Raw genomic sequence first — 22,135 nt, forward strand, 5'->3', positions numbered from 1 at the left:
AAGCCCTGGTCTTCTTGAGTAGTCCCAACCTCAGGTTAAAGGTTGATGCGTGCTAAAGGGTTTAGGGATCAAAGCATCATTAAGAAGCTCTTAGCTTTGCCGAGCAGGCCGCTAGACTCAGTATGCGGTCCCCCAAACAAAACAAGCTCAGTCTTAAAGCCAGTTAGGTTTTTTTGCACCCACTGCTCCCCTTGGAAGGCTGTTCCAGAACTTCACTCCTCTGATGGTTAGAAACTTTTGTCTAATTTCAAGCCTAAACTTGATGACCAGTTTTTGTTCTTGTGTCCACATAGTCAACTCATCTCCTTGCCTGGTATTTATCCCTCTGCTGTATTTATAGAGAGCAATCATATCTCCCCTCAACCTTCTTTTGGTTAGGCTAAGCAAGCCAAGCTCTTTGAGTCTCCTCTCATAAGGTAAAACAAGCAAATTAAAAATGTATAAGAATGATATATAACCACCACTGGGAGTTAACCACCTAAGTATCTTTAGGAATCTGGGCCAAAATCCTATCCAATTATTAAAACCTTATTTCTAAACTTTATTATCTCTCCCCACACTTATAAAGATCTGTAGGGATGCTTTCCCTATCTTCAACATTTTGCACGTCCTCTAGGATTTCTGGGGAATTTCAAAGAGAGAAGAATGCAGCTGCACAGTAACTGATGCAGGTTCATTTGGGACATTCAGAAGTACAGTTAAGATTGTGGTACTGTAATTTTTAATAATTCACTTTTAGTTCACACATGGTTGACTTTTGTAGAAGTATTTTTTGTTGTGAACAAAAAACCATATAATAATCTGAAAAAGAAAATCTTTGGCCTGTGCACTGGTTGGTTTTGATTTATTAAGGGCATTTTTCATAGTAAATATTAATGCCATTTAGTTTCTTTAAGCAATCATGGAACAAAAATACTTTGTTGTACATTGTTCAACGGAGAAGTTCTTATAATAACAGTTGTTTTAATGAGTCTTGATTTCACATTTGCCATCTGGGAACCAAATCCTGAAGTCCCTATTAGGCCTTATTCTGCCACCTTTACTTTCTGAATAATGCACTACTGAATGTAGATAAGGGTGCCAGAATCAGAATCTTAATGTCTTTTCTCAGTCCTTACACAGGCAAATTCTCAAATAATTCAGGTAGCGTTAGTGTAGAAACTGAATAAAACCCTCAGATTTGGCTACCACACTTTAACAGCGGGGGAAAAAGTGTTTTGTTTTCTTTTTTGTTTTTCCCAAAGCTCTTTATTGTAGTACTCCAGAGTCCCCTCCACATGGATTCATTGTCAGTCAGACAGGTGGACAGCTCAACAGTATGGTTCGCTGGGCTTGTGATCGAGGATATAGGCTTGTTGGGAAAAGTACCGCTGTATGCAGGAAATCTCCATATGGATACCATGCATGGGATGCACCAGTCCCAGCTTGTCAAGGTAAATATGTTTAATCACATATTAACACACATTTTAGCAGACTATTTTCTCCTCTCCTGATTTAGGCCATCAGTTTTTCTGATTTAAAATAAAATTGTTTAATTTTCATTCATGGGAACCAAAATCTTCCTGCCGATATAGCCCTACAAACAAAACCAGTAAATCAAATATTTTAACAGAATCTGCTAAGGTTAGCAGCTATTGATTATATGACTTTGGAAGTCATTTTGTATCACATTTTATGTAATTGTGAGCAAATTGACCTAAATAAAATGTAATCTCACCTGAATCTTCACTTAAAACTGAAGCCAACTTTACTTTTATTTATTTTTGGATGTTCAGAAAAGTTCCCTTAATTTATATTGTTGGTTTGTTTTTCATTTCCACATTTCTTAGTTTTATATGTTTCTATTAGGATTAGGATTAGAAGTGCCAAATAACTATTCCTTATTTATTCTTGCTTATTCATGATCCACCAACTATAAAGAACCAGAAAGTACTAGAACTCATGAGATTTCTAATGAAAAGTAAATGGGATTTTTTTTAAATAAAACCATCTGATGATTTTGATGTCTACCTTAATATTTTGAGCCTCAAATTGATTTTTAAATTTAATCATTTGGGACAGAACTCTTCATATTAACATCTCCTCTCTTTGAAATAGCATGCCAAGAGATAGTATGATTCCTTAATAATGAAATAGAAATGACTGTGTGGTTAACAGTTTGGTTTACAACATATATTTTCTTAAGAAGAATGCTATCGTGTCAGTAACATGTATCTTATTGTATAGTAAACGATTAGGAATATTCATGAAACATGAAGTGTGCTGTCTACACTTTGTTTTCTTTAAATACAAGGAATTTATATTATTCTGTTGTATAAACTTGGACAAAATGATAATTCTATTTTACTATTCATGCAAGGTTCTCAGACCTCATTAATCACACAAGTACAGAAGCGGCAGACCTTCATTAGGGATGTGCAAACCAAGTACTTTAGCTGCTTATATGTATGCAGACACTATGTTCCTGCTGACCTATGGAGAGAAGTGAAATTCAAGTTTGTTCCATGTTAATTTTCCACAAGTAGTTTTGGGGAGCTACACTTTTCAACTGAACATTTTTGAAACATAAGAGTTCTGTGTTTATATTATGCACAGTGTAATATATATAAGCAAACACCCTGTCAAAAGCTGTGATTGCTCAGTTTCTATTAAAATATGAAAAGCATGAATGTTTTCCAGACTTTCAAGTGCTCAGAAATGAAGTGCAGGTGTTACATGTGCAGTGTTACATTCTTTTAACCTTCCTGATTGTCGGGATAAAAATGTATGAGGAGTATCTTCATGAGAGCAAGTCATGGATCTTGATCAGATTTTTAACTACATATCTCAAATAAGTAACTTTGTGTTAAGAAAATAGTTAAATCTATTAAATGAAAATACTAATTGATTTTAGTAACTATACGTTTTAAATGGTTTATTAATTGAAGTTGTTACATAACTGGTAACTAGTTGTAAAGAACTAGTTGAAAAATATTTATTAATCACTCGGTATTCATTCATTGCACCCACTGATAATGTATTCTAAAATTTAATAAGATTTTTATGTTAATTAAATGCCAATTAATTATAATTAAGCATTTAATGAAGGTTAACTATAATGCAAGTTATGGACTTGATTTGCCCCTTGGTTATATCTACTTCCAGCAAGTCCCTGTTTGTAGAAGGTGGTTGCAGCAGTGTTATGTGCCTGCAACTCACACTCCATCAGAGACTTTACGTCCTGCCCATGCAGCCCTAAAAGTAGTTGTTGCTGGTTAGGCTTTGGCCAGAGCACCCAAAAGATGAGCTGATTTAGTGCAATTCCTGGACATCACCACATGCCCTCAACTAGAGGTGAACCCTTGCTGTTATAAAGCTGAACCCATTTATTCTATCAAATTTGTAACCCCTTGCACTAATGGCCCATAGAACAACACAGTCAAAAAGCTTCTCTAATGTTCTTTAATAATCGGTATTTACTTGGAGCAAGATTATGCATTTCACACTGTTTCATGGAGTAGCAGCACTACCCTAATAACAGTCGATCCAGCTTCTCTGCCTAACAGATCATTTTTTTCAGAGCTCTCTGGCACCCAGAAGGAGTACAGACAGTCCTGCTACCCTCTTAAGGATATGCAGCATGTGCCCACCTCCATGGGCAGCCAGCTATGCTGGTTGGTGAGGATGGATGATAAATTCATAGCCCTGTCTCTTGCCCTACCTTCTCTTCCATTTATAGGGTGCCTATCAAAATTAGTCTCACTCAGTTCTTGTGTATTCATCCAAATTTAGGAAATACAATGAAGACCAGTAACTGCACATGGACAGAAAATGAACTGGGAGCCCTTCTATGCACAAAAAGAAAAGGAGTACTTGTGGCACCTTAGAGACTAACCAATTTATTTGAGCATAAGCTTTCGTGAGCTACAACATGGCTGTTACTCTGAAACCTTCTATGCACAGTCCTTCTTGCATACTAGTGCAGGAGCCAGAACACATACTCACCCTCATGCTATCCTGTTTAAGGCAATGCAGCTCATGCAGCTTCATTGTACATTGCTACACACCTCCTATTCAACTCTTGGTTGGAGATTGTCATTCAAGTCAAATTGTGACAAATTATAACAACTTGTTTGTGTAAGTATCTACTGAGAATCAGGATTATGCAGCCAAACACATTATCACTTATGACACAAGTGGCATATTAATCCAAATCTCCAGAGCAATTTCACAATTCTTTATTGTGGTTCTTCTGTTACCCTCTTCCATTGTTACCAATACTCTGTCCACAACTACTCAGATATTTTTACTTTTCACAACATATGATTTAAATCTATGTCTTCCCTAGACTCACCTTCATGTTGTTGGTGTGCAATAGTTGAGACATTACTTTAGCATTTCTTATGGCTAATTAAATGAATCCCAGTAGTCTTAGTAGTCCTTTCAGTCGTGATTTTGTGAACAATGTGACACATCATGATAGTAGGTAAAGGGGGATATAGTTCTCAATGTCTTTAATCTTGACTTATCTGTGAAAAATTAGCTCTGGGTCCAGTGTTCTAAATAGACGATACCACCCCATTTTTCACATCACTTCATAATGTGGCACTTTGCTGTGGAATCCAGACACAATTGTTAACATTAGAGTAAACACTTTTTCTTTATTTTTGTACTGTATTTATAATTAAAATATGTCCACTTGATAGAAAAGACCCAGTGTAGCAGCAGTGGATTAAAAAATGATCCCTACCTCATACTGAAACGTGTGGCAATTAACTGAATCCCTGCTTTGAAGCTAATATGAAAACATCCTTCCTCTGGACTGAAGAGAAGCAGAGATCCTGTCTTAGACATTAAGATTATTATAAATTTCAGGCAAATAAATGTTGTGCATTTGTAATGTACTCTACAGAAATTACCATGTGAAATGATTGTCTGAGTGCCTGGCCCAGTTTTTAGTGACACAAATCCTCTGCATCTTGTATAAATCAGTAAAGCTTCCTACAATTTACTAAAACCCATGATGATAATAAAGCTTTGAAAGAGCAAGCAGGATGACAATGGCATTTTGGAATACAATTATTATCTTGCTTCAAGTGTGAAAATTTGTGCGTGTTTACTAGAAATCATAGATCCTCAACTTCTGCGGAGTTTTCTTTTTTAATAGTTTTTTTCACATGGTTATTGATTACATTTCTTGAATATTAGACACTTTATGCCAACGTTACTTGATGCTTGGCTTTTTTTATTTATTTATTCATCTAACTATTTAGCTCACTGATAAATGTTGCTTTGCACGGACCTCTCCACAAATCAATTTTATTGTTAATTTGCATAATTTCTTGTGCTGGTGTTGGGCACGATGCCTTGGGGCTGAAATCTAGAGAAAATGTGTTGAGCAAACAAAGCAAATGACATAAAAGAATATCTAGCGGAATCCCCTAACTTCTCAATGTAATATATTGTCATGTCTGCAATGACTGGTATGCCAAAGATACAAAACCATAAAAGAAAAAAGAATTTACAGGATTTATTGACCTCACTGTTAAAATTACACTGTTCGTTGTACTATGCTGCAGCAATGCATATTTTTTCTCAGATGAAAAGCATATTTGACAGGCAAAATACTGAAATACCTTTATACTGTATGAACAAATATCTGGGGTGCAGCAGTGTATGACAAATATTAGTATCTATTTCTAGAATTCTTTGGATATAAGGTTGTTTCTGGTTTACAAGAGTTGAATCCTCTTTTTACAGAATATGAAAAAAATATAATATTTGGGCTATTCTTATCTTTTGTAAAGTATAGTACATTTATTCCAGATCACACAACTGCACATGAGCAGTTGGACAGATTGTCTGATTGCATCCCAAATGCCTAAGAAATGTCTGAGAATTTTGACAGTGGTTAGCAAGACAATTTACAGGAGATTTCTTTTTCTTTAAAATTAACATTAATTTAGTGAAAGTAAAAGTTCACGTGTTCCTGTATTTGGTTAGTGCAGAAAATAATGTTCAACTCTTAATTCTACCTTGCAACTAATGGTTCCAGCAGAAAGGAAAACCACATAAAATCCACTTAAGTGCCAAGAGTTCTAAATAAAAGAAATATAAATACATTTTCTTCATTATCTTAAACTTACAACCAAATTCTCCATTCAGGACTGGCCTTATTGTACTTTTGAGGTTATATGTATTTCTGATTTAGTTTTCTAACCACTTGTCAAATCTAATTGTACTTAAGATGATGAGAGGGAGGCCTAGATGTTGGTATTGGTTCTGTACGAGCAGTCCATGTTAAACTGCAGTCCCTCTGCCCGTCTCTGGTTGTTCTCCATGGGGAAACTACATGTTCAAGATGGAGCCCCATGTACATGACAAAAGCACAGATCATGCTAGCAAGGTTTGCATTCTTAAGTAAAGTTCACAATGTCCTGGCCAGATGGAGAAAAGCAGTTTTGCTCACTTCTGCTTTTTGATTATCTAAAAGCAAATGGGAATCTAACCTGACCTTAACTTACAAATGGTGGCAGAACAATCTTAATGGGGGACAGAGAGAACCTCCAACAACAACTTTTGTTCTTTCCCTGACCCTTCATGATCACCTCAGTCTTTTCAGAATGAAATCTCACCCAGCTTGCCCTTTTCCATAAACCTGAACAAAAAAGGAAGACCAGACACTGGTTAATAGTTGGATAGATTATCAGTGTGATGAGATGGCTTTCTGTGCAGAAGCCAAACAGATACTTCCATTAAAACAACTATTACCTAGCCTTCCTTAAGGAAGATATTTACAGTCTACATCAGCAAAGGACTCACTACTACTCCACTGGACTTCACTAGCCAGAAATGTAAGGATTTGATTTATCTCTGTGCTTGTTGGTGCTTAGATTCAACAATAATGGGGGTTACATAAAGACCTAGGTAGTGGCTTTTTTTCCTTTAACTGTAAATTAGTTGTAAGGATGCTTGTCCATTTTTGAAAAGCACTCTGAGAGTCAAGGATGAAAATTATTATAAAATTATTAAGTGTAACACAATTTTTGTGTTCACAGATTATGTTGTAAATGAGATGAAATTGAGAGAGCAGCCAAGTCCAGAACGTCTAGGAATGCTATTCATATAACAATGTGAAACATGGCTTTTTAATTCTTTAAAAATACATTAATAAAATTAAGTTTAATTATCCTAATGGATTAAAGTGGTATTATGAATCAACATTGCTTAATTCATTATATTGCTTTGCCCATGATGGACCAAAATGAAAATGATTCTGTATGATTGAACTGATTTTCATTTCCTCTGAAGAAAAGAAAGCAATGGAGTAGTCACATTTATGTTAGTATCTTCCTCTATTTGCCTTACAAAATTACTTTACAAAACTAATCTGCTTCACACAAGGCCCTCTCCCCTCCCCCAAAAAAAGATGAAGAAAAAGCAAGTCTGTTTATAGTACAAACTGAACACCAGCTATGGGTTACAAAGAGTGGAAGGATGGTCTACTGGTTAGGGCATTGACCAAAGACTCAGAAGACCTAGGTTCAATTTCTTGTTCTGCCACAGACTTCCTGTGTTACCTTGGGCAAATCATTCTCCATTCCTCATCTGTAAAATGAGGATAGTAGTACTTCCCTACATCACAGAAGTGTTGTGAAGATAAATACATTAAAGATTGTGAGGAATTCGGATACAATGGTGATGGGGCCAGATATGTACCTAAATAGATATAATACGGTGCAACTGGCAACTAACTTTGCCTTCACTACCAAGAAAAAAATGTTTTTGGTGTCAAGGCCTACCTGGATGTTTCTTAGAGGTTTATTCTTCTCAGGAATGAAAGGGAGGCCTAGCCTAGTGACAGCTCTGTGCATTGTCATATGGGAGATTTAGTTTCTATTTTTTGTTTTTTATTTTCCCTTCTAATATCATCTGAGATTCCTTCGGAGAGAAAGTGTTCAGCACCTACATGGAAAGAAGTGTCTTATTACTTTGATTTCTCCATCTTGTTAAGATACAGCTATTCCCCTCTGAGACAATACAGCTAACAAATCCCAGGACACAGCACATGAAAGCCAGAGATAAACAAGTCTCAATCAAGAGGGGTTGATTGTTGAATGATCCATCAGAAGATATTAGACCAGTGGTTCCCGTACTTGTTCCGCTGCTTGGGCAGGGAAAGCCCCTGCCGGGCCGGGCCGGTTTGTTTACCTGCAGCGTTCGCAGGTTTGGCCAATAGCGGCTCCCAGTAGCTGCGATTCGCTGCTCCAGGTCAATGGGAGCTGCTGGAAGCGGTGGCCAGTACGTCCCTCGGTCCACGCCGCTTCCAGCAGCTCCCATTGGCCTGGAGCAGCAAACCGCGGCCACTGGGAGCCGCGATCGGCCAAACCTGCAGATGCGGCAGGTAAACAACCCGGCCTGGCCCTCCAGGGGCTTTCCCCGCACAAGCAGCAGAACAAGTTTGGGAACCACTGTATTAGACTTAAGCCAAAGTTTCACCAATTGTAGAGCTAGCTACACTGCCTACTTTTTTTTCCCCCTCAATCATTCCACCATAGCTACTGTTCATAAAAATAAACAAAAAACCTACCAGCACTTCCTGGAACTTGGAAAGGGTAAAAGAAGACTACTATCATGCAGATCCTATTCTCCTCATTGAATGCTTAGATGCTATGGTAAGAAGCACTTTAGAAAACTTCAGGTATTCCTATTACAAAATTATTCTACAGTAATGGCATATTAATCAAAATGGCAACATAAATTTTACAAGAAGAGCAGCATTATTTAGATGCAGTGAAACATCTGCCATTTCAAGTCTGTCACCAGTTTCAGTAAGTACAGTTCTATCAGTAACTTTGTGTGTTAAATTGATGGGGTTATTTCAAGGGGAAACTACTACATCAAGGTAACACTTTGTGTGGTGACACTTTATTAAAACTCAGAAAGCTAGGAATTAGCTTCTTGAGACTCTAAGGTAGTTATAGTAATGTGGAGTTTTTTTCATGGACAAAAATTTCCATTTTTACACATACAAGATTTATGTTCACTGAATGCTTAGAAAGTGATAGACCAGACATGACTTTCATGGGTCTCATATTCATGTGGGTCTTTGTTTACTCATAATGTTATGCCTATCACTGCTCTAATTTACAGTGTTTTCTGTGGAAAGAAAGCATGCCTAGATAGGATGCAAGGTTTCTAAATAAATGTGGTATCTAAAGAAAATATTTTCTTTAGAAAATAGTTTTAATCAGAAATTATACACATTAAGTAAACATATTTCCTAATTTAATGTTTTATATTTAACACTATGAAATAACACACTGAAATATGAAAATCTCAGCACCTCAAACCTTAGCACTACAAATGTACATCTTTACTCTGAATGGCTGTGGCTGGGTAATTTCTGCTATCCTCTCTTTGCACTCTGTATGTTTTTTCCCTCCTCCTCTTTCCTGCTTCCAAGCCCTCTCTGATCAGATCTCTCTGATTCTCTATCTTGATCTCTAGTTTTGCTTTTCTGGGTCCCCACTATCTTTTTACCTTAAATTCAGCATTCAGTATAATCCACTTATTTCAGTTTGGTCTGCTCCTGTTAACAGAGTCAATAAGAGATACAGATTTTTCTTTATGATTGATTTCATATACTGTATACAGTGAAATGACTAAATATACTAGGTGAAAATATGATGCTTCTTCAACAAACTGATGGAGTCTTTCACCTTTAAAACACTATTGTACAAAGGAGAAAACAGGATTAGTTAAAGAGCTCATTCAAGGAGATTGCTGGTGCCTTTAATTAAGCTAGTTTGGCATTTTTCCCCATGCAGCAAATGTGAGTTACAAAACCAGGAATAGATCTAACGTTTTTGCAATACTCAACCCAGATCATACCATTTTGACTTTCCATACTTTTGTTTTATTTATATATATATATATGTAATATTTTCATCCAATAAAGATCATCTTATGATCCTTGAAATGATCAAATAGACTCTCAGACAGAGATTAGATGCTAGGCTGTATAAACCATGTGATCAACTATACATGAATATATATACTTATGAAGCCAGACAAATTGTATATGAAGGATGCAAATTATGTAAAGAAATCTGAAATGCCAAACAGGAAAAAGGACTAATAAAAGTATAGTAACACCAAAAAAAGTCCCTGCCACACAGAGGCTGCTGAAGTCAAGAAGAGATTCAAAAGAAACAGCGAAAATGTGCTATCTGTTCTTCTCCATCCCCACTCCCCTTGCTTTCTAAAAATAACAACACTTAGCATTTATACAATTCTTTCCATCTGTTGATTTTAAAGTATCCTACAAAAGATGAGAAAGGATTGTTATTTCCATTTTACAAGGGGAGAAACTGAAATGTAGAAAATTTACTGCAGTGGTCCCCAAACATTTTACCTCATGCTCCCCCTTATCCCTTTCCACCCCTCACCCCCGCAAGCCGGGACTGGGAGTGAGGCTTCGGGTCTGGGAGGGGGGGACGTGGTCGAGGGTAAAGGGGCTGAGGTTGGGGCCAGCAGCCAGGGCCAGGGCCAGGAGCAGAGTTGGTGGGTGGCGCTCCTTCCCCTGCCGCAGCCGCACCCGCTTCTAGGGGAGCGCACCAAGTTTGGGGATCTCTGGTTTACTATAAGTGACTTGCTCAACGTCACACAACGCATCAGTGGAAGAGCCAGGAAAAGAACCAGATCTCTAGAGTCTCAGTCTAGTATCCTATCCATAGGATCATGCTGCTCCTCTTATTCTTCTCTTCCCTACTGCATTGTCATTCATCATTCTCTGCAATCTGAAAGGATAGCTAGAGGGTTACTGAACTATAACTTTCATTTCCTCCCCAACCCCAGATACCTTTAAAAGGACAGATTAATGAGCTATAAACCTCCCAAGGTTTAGTTCCTTTGAAAATTTAGAACTCATGAAGTCTGTGTGGTCTTAAAATATACACTAATACATTACTAATCCCTCTTCACTAGTATAAGAGTGTTGTGGTATGACACTTAAAGCATTTGAGTGAGACAAGTTATAACTTATCACAAAGAGGTAAATAACATGTTGTTTGTGATTGTTTTAATTCAGCAATATCTTGTGGAATTCCTAAAGCTCCATTAAATGGTGGAATCTTAACTACGGATTATTTAGTTGGCACCCACGTTACTTACTTTTGCAATGATGGGTATAGACTATCATCCAAGGAGCTTACTACTGCAGTCTGCCAGCCAGATGGTACATGGAGCAATCATAATAAAACACCTCGTTGTGTAGGTATGTAGCATTGCAAAATTATCTCTAAGAACTTTCCCGAATTTTATTTTCATTGATCAAAGGAGCTCTGTTTCAAATTATTTAAGAGTTCTGCTTTTGGATAATTAATATGATGAGCCATTTGAGTACATGAAACTTGTTTTGATCATTATCTATCTATCTATCTATCTATCTATCTATCTATCTATCTATCTATCTATCTATCTATCTCAACCTGCTGTGACAGTTGGAAAAGAAATACATTATAAAATTCATTAAAGTTAATAACTCAGTTCCAAGTCTTTGGCATTCCTGCTTCAGCAGCTGGCAAGAGCCTCATTGCCAAGTCAGAATATAAGGCCATGGAGTCTTAAGCAGATCTTAGACTCTCCTTATCACTTTCTGCCTGGTCCTCACGGACAGCTGTGTAGCACCAATACAGATTGCAACCCCTCCACCTCCATGCTAATGACCCTGCACCACCTAAACTCTAAGAGATGACACTGAGGAGAAAATGCACATGCAATTCCTCAGGGACATGTGGATACCTCTTTGGCTATAAATTAGCTATGAAAATCCAAATGGGCCACCATGCTGAAGCAGAAATCTCAGCCTAGGAAAGGTTAGGTGTCCATCCAGATGTGGATCATTCCCCATTCTATGGAGTTTTGGAAAGGGGAAAAGATAGGTGTCTCTAGAGACACAGACACATACGTAGCAAGGTAAATTTAAGAACCTTTCCTGATATCTCTTTATCCCTCAGGAAAAGGGGAGCAGCAGCAAGAGAAGACTTCTTGTGAGTCTTGGGGATCTAGTGTGTAAAACCCTGCAGAGCACGGAGTAACTATGGTGCTCCCTCACCATGCTGACCCTGGGGATGGCAGGAGGTTAGGAAGGTGGTGGGGGACTCTAATTTGTTGTGGGGAGAAATAACATAGGATCCAGAGATGGGGCAAAAGTTCCTTTTGCCAAGAAAGATTCAACATGCTTATGACCATAAACATAAGGATTACAGCTCAGCCCTAGGCAGGTTATGAAATCAGACACAGACTCCAAATAGGAAGCCATTATGATTAAAATTTGACACTGAATTCAAAAGAACAAATATTCTTTATTTCATATTCTTGTTAGCTTGTACTTCCTGAGCCACAAATATTGGTCTCATTGGGGGTTTTTTGTTGTTTTGTTTTGTTTTGTAAGTTGTTACATGTCCAAGCATCAATTCCTTTACTCTGGAACATGGGAGATGGCGAATAGTGAATGGTTCACATTATGAGTACAAAACAAAAGTTGTTTTTAGCTGTGATCCAGGCTACTATGGTTTGGGACCAGCATCCATTGAGTGTCTTGCTAATGGAACATGGAGTTGGAGAAACGAGAGGCCTTACTGCCAAAGTGAGTATGCATTGTGTGTAAACTTTCCGTGTAGGTGGCACATAGAAAGACATTTCCCTCTACTTTAGTGGAATAGCAGAACCCTTCCTGGGACACAACTCCCTGGATAGGCCCAAGGCCAATCTTTTTAAAGTAATGTCCATTATTGTTAATGAAATTCAAGATGATTACATTTATGGTAATAGGACTGTGCACACCCAACTGCCATCTTGAGGTGTCTGTCACTAGCACAGGTACACAGAAGGGAATGAACAGAGCACAAGGTTTCTCTCCACCCTACCCTGCACACCCCATGCAAGGATCAGACACAATAGTGTTCTGACCTTAGTGAAGTATAGGGACTGTTTTCTCCTATAGCCAACAGTGGTACAAGACACCTCAAAAGGGCGCCAAGAACACTGTCTAGGTGCACTAGGAGAATGGTACAGCTTTCACACTCACCTGGGACAGCTGAGAAGTAGGGAGGGATTTTTCTTTAGGAGCTTCCTTGGGGTGGCAAGGATCTGCATCATCTTCACCACAAGCTACTACCCTAATGGCACCACCTGGCTGCATGGGCTTTAAGAGTGAGAAGTAGTGAATATGAAGTATAATGGAGACAGGTACTTTTAAGAAAGGAGGCTAAAATATTTAACCTTGTGTGGCTAAATATAGGCACCTATGTGAATCAGGCCACTTTTATAAAGGTGAAAGCCCCCATGTTTGAAAGGTTTGGACTTCTATCCTTAAAAGGGGACTACACAACCAGTATTTCATTGTTTTTCCCTTCTAAAGAACAAAATAACTACCATTCTTCTGGAAAGAGGGTCAAAATTAGTGTTTATGGTGCATCTACATATAAAGTCTGTAACAAAATATACAGATTAGCTAATATACAATATTTATAGTAATCCTTATGTAGGAGAGAACACAGTTACAACTATTAATAGATAAAGGACTCCAAAATACAGTCTAAGATATTTAATAATTAATAATTAAAATTATTTTAATCTTTTTGGAAATTCCAGATTTAATTGGGGGGGGTCCCCATCACAAATGGGAGTTCTTTTAAAATAATGTAGGCCCATCTGTGTTGAAATATTGAATGTAAAACCTGCTTTGACTCTTCCAAAGAGAAAGTAGTAATTCATCACAACTTTGGAGTGCTATCTATAGCAAAATCCCATCCTTCTATATTGTGTTAAAGCCTCATTCTGTACACCTAAAGTTTTTCAGAGGTAGCACTGAAGTTCATTTTCCTAATGCCACTATTTCTATTTATTTTAATTTTTTTAAAGAGAAAACACTGTCTCCTTCTAAATTAGAAAATTCTCTGGATTGTGACTAAAATAATGGGGTCACTGAACATAATTCATCCAATATTAAGAATCTGTGTTTTATAAATGCTAAGGCATGTGATGTACAATGAGATACAGGATACAAATTAAATAATATAACCCCTGTCCAAAAAAACCTCAAATATACTGTTTTACAAAAATAATAACAAAGTGAGCATAGAAACATTTATATTTCATTCAAAAAAAAAACCTAGATAATTAAATATCAATGATTTTTGTTGATTAAAATGTTCTTAATAGTTTTTTAAAAAATAATTTTACAGTGATAGTTTAAAATATTTTTCAAATGTTGAGTGTGAGTCCTCATGACATATTCTTTATTTTACACACAGATTTCTGTATCCATTTCTCCCACAGATCAGAATAGACTACCCTCCAATGTTTATTTTAACCAGTCAAAAATACATATTAAATGTTTTTAGTGCAATGCTCAATACAAAATGTGTATTTTTTTCCTTAAAGTTATTTCTTGTGGAGAACTTCCTGTACCTCCCAATGGGAATAAGATTGGAACTCAAATCACATATGGATCTACAGCTATATTCACTTGTGATTCCGGATTCATGCTAGTTGGCTCTACTGTAAGGGAATGTCTCTCTTCTGGACTCTGGAGTGGAACTGAGACCAGATGCTTAGGTATGAAAACTGTAATAATGGCCTGTCTGCCTTCTTTTACAAACTTTCTTTAGCAGGCATCAGCAAGTGGGCTAAGTCAACAAAGGCCTCTTCTTCCTTGCACAGAACTTTTATGACTGTGATGATTCCTAACTTTTTCTTAATAGTAGATACCTAGGGGGGGAACCTAGAGTCCAATTAGTGTTTATTGACTCTGTCCATCCCTATGATTTACAAGAGTCTCAAGTTTAAACTAAAGGACCAAAATGCACCTACACTCCTATTAATGGACCTAGATATCTATGTATGTCTCTTTTAAAATCTACTCCCTAACCCCGCACATTGCAAGCAGAGTAGAGATGCTTTTTGAGGGTTTCTTCTGTGCTCAGTGGAATAATTTCAATGACACATTTCAGTGGATTATGATTCAGCATGTTTTGTTCTTGATTATTTTGTTGACTTTATTAGGACTGCATGCAATTAACATTTTCTTTTCAACTGAAGTCAAAGTGGTGATAGTGTTTTGATTTTTGGCATTATAGTCCCATTTTCTTTTATTATCCTTGAGGTAGTAGGTGAGGGATATTAAAATATCCATAAAGTGGGATTTTCATAACTATCCAGACTAGCATCCTTCAGTAAAAATGCAGTACATTTAAGGCCTGGGCCAGCATACCAGTGGGAAGATTCCTTGTGTACAGTTTGCTGACATATTTGTACACTATTTTTTTTTCTTTGAGATAGCTGTGTTTCTGTAGCTCAAATTTTCTTCTATTGCCAGTCTTCAGCTAAAATACCTTCAAATGATTCATGGATAAGCAAAAGAGTTACCTGTATATCCATAAATCTTTAGTAGAAACATTTTTGCTGACTCATAGTTGAGGGGAATGTGTTATTTTTATTTGTGTTTCCTTTCAGTTTAATACGCACACCACTTGACAGAGAAGAAAGAGGGTGCTGTTATTTGATAAATGTTTGTTTTTATTTAGGTTAAAAGATATGATGAGGAAGAATATTTAAAAACTAAAAGCCATACATACACATACCATGTATAAAGTCAAAATCTACTGACTTTTTCTTCCATAATTACCTGCTTGTTTGTTAAGGTCACAGCTATTATAGATTTGGAGAAATGAGAAATGATTATGAGAGAATCATTAGTCTCAAAAATGCTAATTTCTTAGAAAATCTTAGAAAACCTTGGCTGTTACTTTTGCAGAGCCTCTTGAACAGATTCTTTTAAATCAGTTTAAGCAAAACAACTTCTTGCCAAGTAAGGAGGTAAGTATTTCAAGTCACACTTTTATTTAACTTTTCTTAATTTTTTGCCTGTAGAAACATAGGCAATTACTAAAAATGAGCTTGAAAATATTGACAGGTTATGCAATCTCTAATGAAAACTTGAAAGGGATAAGCTGAGTTGACCAGTCTTATATGAAATATGCAGTGACACTTTTTTCCCTGAGTTGTATTCGTTATTGTTAAGTGACAACACTTTAATATCCCATAGTAATAAGTTATTGACAAGGGGTATGAAAAGAACAGTATCAAAACAGTGTAGAATAATCAAAAAGGTAATAGCTGAGTAAGAGTATGTTCTCAAATTATATTTTAAAAACTTTAATTCTGTCAGTGGGACTTTTTCAAAGGAAGAGGGCAACATTTTACTGATAGAAATGGCAGACTGGGCACAATGTCACTGTAAAATTTGACAATGGTAACAGAAGCTGGTGATAGGAGAAATATATAAAATGGAGACAAGTAACACTCGCTCGACATTGTTGTTCTCAGAGCAGTGCCCCTGCTGGATGCTTTTTGAATTGCATCTGTTTGTGAGAGAAGTGTTTTTTCCCCCCAAAACTGTGATAAGTTCCCCAGTATGCTTTTATATTTGCTTACCCAGAGAGTAACTTGGTATTGACTGATGGAACTGTGATGCTGAGAATTGATTGAAAGACAGAGATTTGATTAATTAAGGTGGGAAAGATAGTAAACAGATGGTTTTGGGGAGAATGGAAAAAAATAGAGGGAGGCAAATAGTGAGCTATGACAGTCCCAGAAGGCAAAAAGAGAGAAGATAAAGGGAAGGTTGGCCAAGAGAACAAACTATGGACATGGACATGGACATGGGCAAAAGAAGACAGAACATAGTAGAGAGAGAGAAATATGAGCTGATATAAAAGAGAAGAGTTAATAGGGAACTGGACTTTTCAATCTCACAGACAAGGCATAACAAAAACCAGTGTCTGGAAGTTGAAGTTATAAATAATAATACATTGAAATGATGTAATTTCTTAGTGGAGAGGGTAATTAAACATTGAAACAGTTTGCCAGATGTGGTGGTGGTGGTCTCACTCTTGCGTGGAGTCTTCTAAGTAAGATTAGATATTTTTTCTAAAAAATACGTTTTAATCCAGTTTTGGGTTGGATGGTCATGGTAGTACTTTCTGACCATGTAATCTATCAACTGTCTCCTTCATTCGTCAGCCAGGGGGAGAACAGGATTGCCTGTATTACCCTCAACAGCTCAAAGCACTTGCAGCTCTGCATTAAGACAAAGACAATAATCAAATCTCGTGCTTCAGGGCTCCAGTGGTCATCTGCAGAGGTCACAAAGGATTTTTTTTCTCCAGTACACGGTTGGCCAGATATATTCTGGGTTGGTTGGTTTGTTTGTCTGTCTGTCTGTTTGTTTGTTTGTTTGTTTGTTTGAATCTTCCTCTTGAAGCATCATAGTTTGCACACAGCTGGAAATGGGGCATTGGATGGAGTGAATCAGTGCTGTGAGGTGGTACAGAGAGCCTTCTTTCTTAGATGCCTGGTTGGTGTCTCTTGCTCATGTGAGGAAAAACTTCCTAACTGTCGGAGTGGTTAAGCACTGGAATAAATTGCCTAGGGAGGTTGTGGAATCTCCATCATTGGATATTTTTGAGAGCAGGTTGGACAAACACCTGTAAGGGATGGTCTAGATAATACTTAGTCTTGCCTTGAGTGCAGGGGACTGGACTAGATTACCTCTCAAGGTCGCTTCCAGTTCTATGATTCTATGTTCATAGTCAAACTGATCACCATATTTGGGGATGGGAGGGAATTATTCTCCAAGTCAGATTTGCAGAGGTCTTGGGCTTTTCACCTTCCTCTCCTGCTGGCATCATCTGGGTATATCTCATCTAATAAATTCCGTTCACATTTCATGGGCCTCAGGCATTGGTGGCACCCAGATCTCTCCTGTTCTCTGACAGTGACACACCAACAGTTTAGTCTCCTGAGCATTGAAATGCTTTAGTCTCACTAAAGTAATTGGGATCAATGTAGGGGCATCTGAGTGAAATTTAATCATCTGTAATACAGAGGAGGTCAGAATAGGTGATCTACTAGTCCCATCTGGCCCAAAGGCTTCGACTCCATGGGTGCTCTGGGGCTGGCCTTAAACTTTTTGAAACTGGGTGTGCAGTGGGAGGGAAAGCAAGAGGGAGTAGCTAATTCAGTGTGGAAGGAAAAGAGGTAAGTGAGCTGGGAGTGAGTAAACTGGGTGAGATGGAGACAGGAATGACAGGAGAGAAGGAAGAAAAACAGTTGGGCTAGTCTCCATTACCTGACTTCTGGCATAGCCTTTTGAACTTGTGCCAAGTGGCTATGAATCATTGCCAGATCAGACTGGTGGCCTTTTAAACCCACTTTATACGGGCGGGAAAGGCCCCAGTTCAGTAAAACATTCCTTTTCTGCAAAGCTTCCATGGAATGCAATGTAACTTACGCACATGCTTTGCTGAATATGGATGGATGTGAACTTCTGCTTGAGTGGTTCCCTAAATTGTGGCCCAAATTACTAGAAATGGTACTAGCAATGGAAAACCAGGCCACTGGAGGGGGGAGAGAGAAATAATATTTTTTTTCGTGGGGAAAAACTACAGGATAACTTTGGGGAGATTGGGCAGAACTGAAGAGTTAGTCTACATTTGTTTGTTTGTTCATAAAACATAAGTAGCTCATTGCAAGCAAGTCTAGTAGTATAAACTAGTACCAGGTAGATTTCCTCTTTTTAAATATAAATGTTGGATTGATTATTTATTTATTTACTCTTTTTTTGTGGGAGATGGATAAACTTTTGTTTTTGTCTGCATGGGAATAGTTATTTTGTATTTCTGATTTAGTATTCTATTTTCATATTTACTTCTTTATAGTTGTATATTTAATACTTGTCACTGAAAAAAATAAGATAAAACGTTCAGTAAATTGCACCTGGTATTTCAAAAATCTCCCAATCACTATTTAATCCTTTTTTCCTCCACAGTGGTCCCATAGCCTCCCCACATTTGTTTGCCAAGCTGCAATGTTGCTCACACTCAGACAACTACAACAGACACTGGGTGTGATTTAATTAGGCTGCAACTTTATTCTTAAATGTCTGTGAGTACCCAACAGATAAAAATATACAGTGCAGGTAATTCCATAATCATTTCAATACATACCTAGGGTGCTTCTGTCAGCCATGCCCCTTACCCATCCTGGACCCCAGGCAACCCGCTTCTGGGTTCTCACCATCTCCCCCACTCGAATGAGGGTTACGGAGGGCTATGAAGAAGGAGAATGGCTCCCTGCCATACCAGTTATAGCGCTGAACCCCTCCTCCCCTGTTTCCGCTCCTTTAAAGAATACCTCTTTTTAGTTCTTTACCAATCCATTTTATCTGATCCCTGTATCCCTTCCCTATAGAGTACCTGCACTGGACGTCTGCCACAAGGAGGCACCAGCAACTAGTTTGTCTGCCTCCCCACATCCTAGCTGGGTCCCCAGACATCTCTTAATGCCCCCTTTAATATCAGCTGAAAACATGTCAGCTTCCAAGTCTGAAATGAATAATTCTGGTGCACCGTATGCTATGTCCAGATGCGAAATGACCGGCTGCCACCATGGCACCCATAAATCTCGCTACCTCCCTATTCACATACCTCCTAGAGTTTTTGGCTTGTGGGGGCTTCACAGTTCCTCTCCTTATCCTGCATCGCAACATGTCTGACCACACCATTTTTATTCCTGGGAAAAGTTCCATGTTCTGCCCCAAGTCCCTCTGAGATCTGATCATTAAATCTGTCCCTTTAAACATTCCCAAATCATTTTCCACAAGGTGAAACATAATTATATCTGGTGTCAGCTCACGGATCCCCACATTGTACAAAAGGGGCATCTGCTGGTCCCATAATGTGTCCCTCCTCCCTTGCAGCTCAGAACTGCTTCACCACTGAGGCCCAGATGCAAACCTCCAAGCTGGAACCCCTCCCCTGTGCCCAGAAAACAGTACTATGCCCACAGATCCACAGGCCCGTCTGCCAGCATTTGGACTGAAAACACAATGGAAAATTTAAAACGGATTCCCCCACCTGGGGTTTTGCATATTTTCTGTACGCTTCAGCATGCCTAATACCCAATTGCCTGAATTGCACTAGGCCCCATACCCAGCTGGGCCACTGCTGTTGTTGCCGGAATCCTGAGTGAGTGGGAACCAAATTCATGTGCTGGGATCCCCAACCGTGTCATTCCCCATCCTGGTATGTTGTGAGTGGACTGCCATCATTGTGAATAAAGAGGGGTCCATTGCTCCCTGGTCTTATCACCATGTACGCCTTCACAGCCTCTAAAGGGCAGATCCAGGGCTTGCCACCATCCTGCAGATTAATGAATTCAGCCCAGCGTCCTTGAGCCATCTTTGACTTTTTCAAGGTTAATATAACCAATCCCCCCCCATCCCCCCCACCCCCCCCAGTGTATATCCCTCAGTTCCAAAGCCCTTCCAGAAGAATCCCTACAGGACTTAGATATTAGCTCGCTTATCTGAAAAACTAAAAAAAAAAAAAAAAAAAAGCTACCAGAAATGCCTCCCTGAATAAGGCCACTACCTGTCCACAGTGACATGTGGGTTCCAGATTGCACCAGATGTCTAAGCATATTAACAGTATTGGGACCAACATGTATCCTCCATAAGATTAGTGCTTCAAGAGTGCCCCATTAGAAACCTTCAAACTAAATAACTGCTGCAAGGATCTGGGTAATTGTTCAGCCTACTGACAAATGTAAGGGCCAAAGACGAGTGGAGATGGTTGGGTTCCTCTGTGATGGGTCATATTGGTGACAGGCCTTCCAGATCCTGCAATTGCACAAAAACATCAAAATTCCTCCCATAGCTCCATAATGTTCACAGAGCCACCAACCTCTGTGCTACACTGACAACCATCATACGCCAAGGTTCCATAGAGCTAGTGGCATCCTTTTGGGTTCCTTGATGGCTCCTGGTGCCAGCTCCCAGAATCTGTCGATCTGGAAATGAGACATTGGATCTGGTGTGCCACTGTCAACCCCAGGCACACGCTTGGAAGTGAAACAGATGTTAAAGCTTAAACATTGTAATACATAACTATAACTGTACTTCCATTTTAAGGGCTGGAGATTCCTTTAGAACCATCCCCTGGAAACCTTTAAAAGTGGGGAGGAGGAGTACTTGTGGCACCTTAGACACTAATAAATTTATTAGCGCATAAGCTTTCGTGGGCTACAGCCCACTTCCTCGGATGCATGGGTTCTATTTAAGTCCTGTTGCATAGAGCAATGCCTTTCCCCCAAGCAGCCACATTGGGGACTACAACCATTTCCTAACATATTTACCTAAAACTGACTTACAATTTAATCACCCTGTTAGAAAACTTCATGTCGCCTCCAGCGGCATAATAATTGCAAAAATTTACAAAAATTGTGTAACCCAGGACCACAACAATTACTATACATCCAACAACCACACAACACTGAACTTGATCCGTTAGAGAAGAAAGAGAATCCAACCAGCTAGTGCAAATTGCAATACATAACAAAACTTTACAGCACTACAAATAATGATAATATAATGCAAACTATAAGATTATTGTACGCCCATACCAATACACTGCTCAGCACAAGGGAGAACACTTCCAAACAGCAATGGTAACAGATAGCCCAAGCTGTGTTGGTTGTCACTGGTTATGGATGTCATACATTGGTTTTGTTTGTTTCTGTTCACATAATGGATCAGTGTAACTTTATTTACCAGGAGAAGTGATTGTAGATACACTTAGGGAGAGGTAGCTGATAAGTAGAATTAGGATGTTTAAGAAACAAATAAACCTTTACCTATGTGGGACACATAGGTATCCAACACATCCTTCCTAGAAAAAATAGGCTATTGTAAGATTTATTGTCTGGGTGCAGATATGGTGTGAGATCACCTAATGGAAGGGCAGGTGAGGCATAAAGGGGGTCTAAAAGTCCCATTTCTGGCTGGAGAAGGATTCTGCACAATGCAGGCACTGTGGAAGAGAGCTGTGAGACACCCTCAGAGGCTCCCATTGCAAGCTCTTTGAAAGCATTTTGGACATAGAAGTGGCATTTTGGTGCTGGGGCTGCATTACACCATTATTGAGGGTCTTTAGTCCTGAAGCCTATAAATTAACCTCAAGAAACTGCTGTAACTTAGACAGGCCTCCTGGGCTCATTGCACAGTTCTAATTGCAAAGGGTGTGGTAAT

General features: G+C 38.5%; 1 protein-coding gene across 2 annotated transcripts in view; it reads left to right on the plus strand.

Annotated features, from left to right (window-relative positions):
- Nucleotides 1-22,135, plus strand: part of CSMD3 (CUB and Sushi multiple domains 3) — a 1,174,472-nt gene that overhangs the window by 1,042,486 nt on the left and 109,851 nt on the right. For both annotated transcript variants that reach the window (XM_037892097.2, XM_043539165.1), the window contains 4 exons: nucleotides 1,245-1,433; nucleotides 11,072-11,257; nucleotides 12,437-12,631; nucleotides 14,431-14,604. In XM_037892097.2, the coding sequence (XP_037748025.1) occupies nucleotides 1,245-1,433; nucleotides 11,072-11,257; nucleotides 12,437-12,631; nucleotides 14,431-14,604 (744 nt within the window). The remainder of the gene's footprint in view (nucleotides 1-1,244; nucleotides 1,434-11,071; nucleotides 11,258-12,436; nucleotides 12,632-14,430; nucleotides 14,605-22,135) is intronic.

Source organism: Chelonia mydas, chromosome 2, assembly GCF_015237465.2.
Source record: "Chelonia mydas isolate rCheMyd1 chromosome 2, rCheMyd1.pri.v2, whole genome shotgun sequence".
NCBI classification, from domain to species: Eukaryota; Metazoa; Chordata; order Testudines; family Cheloniidae; genus Chelonia; species Chelonia mydas.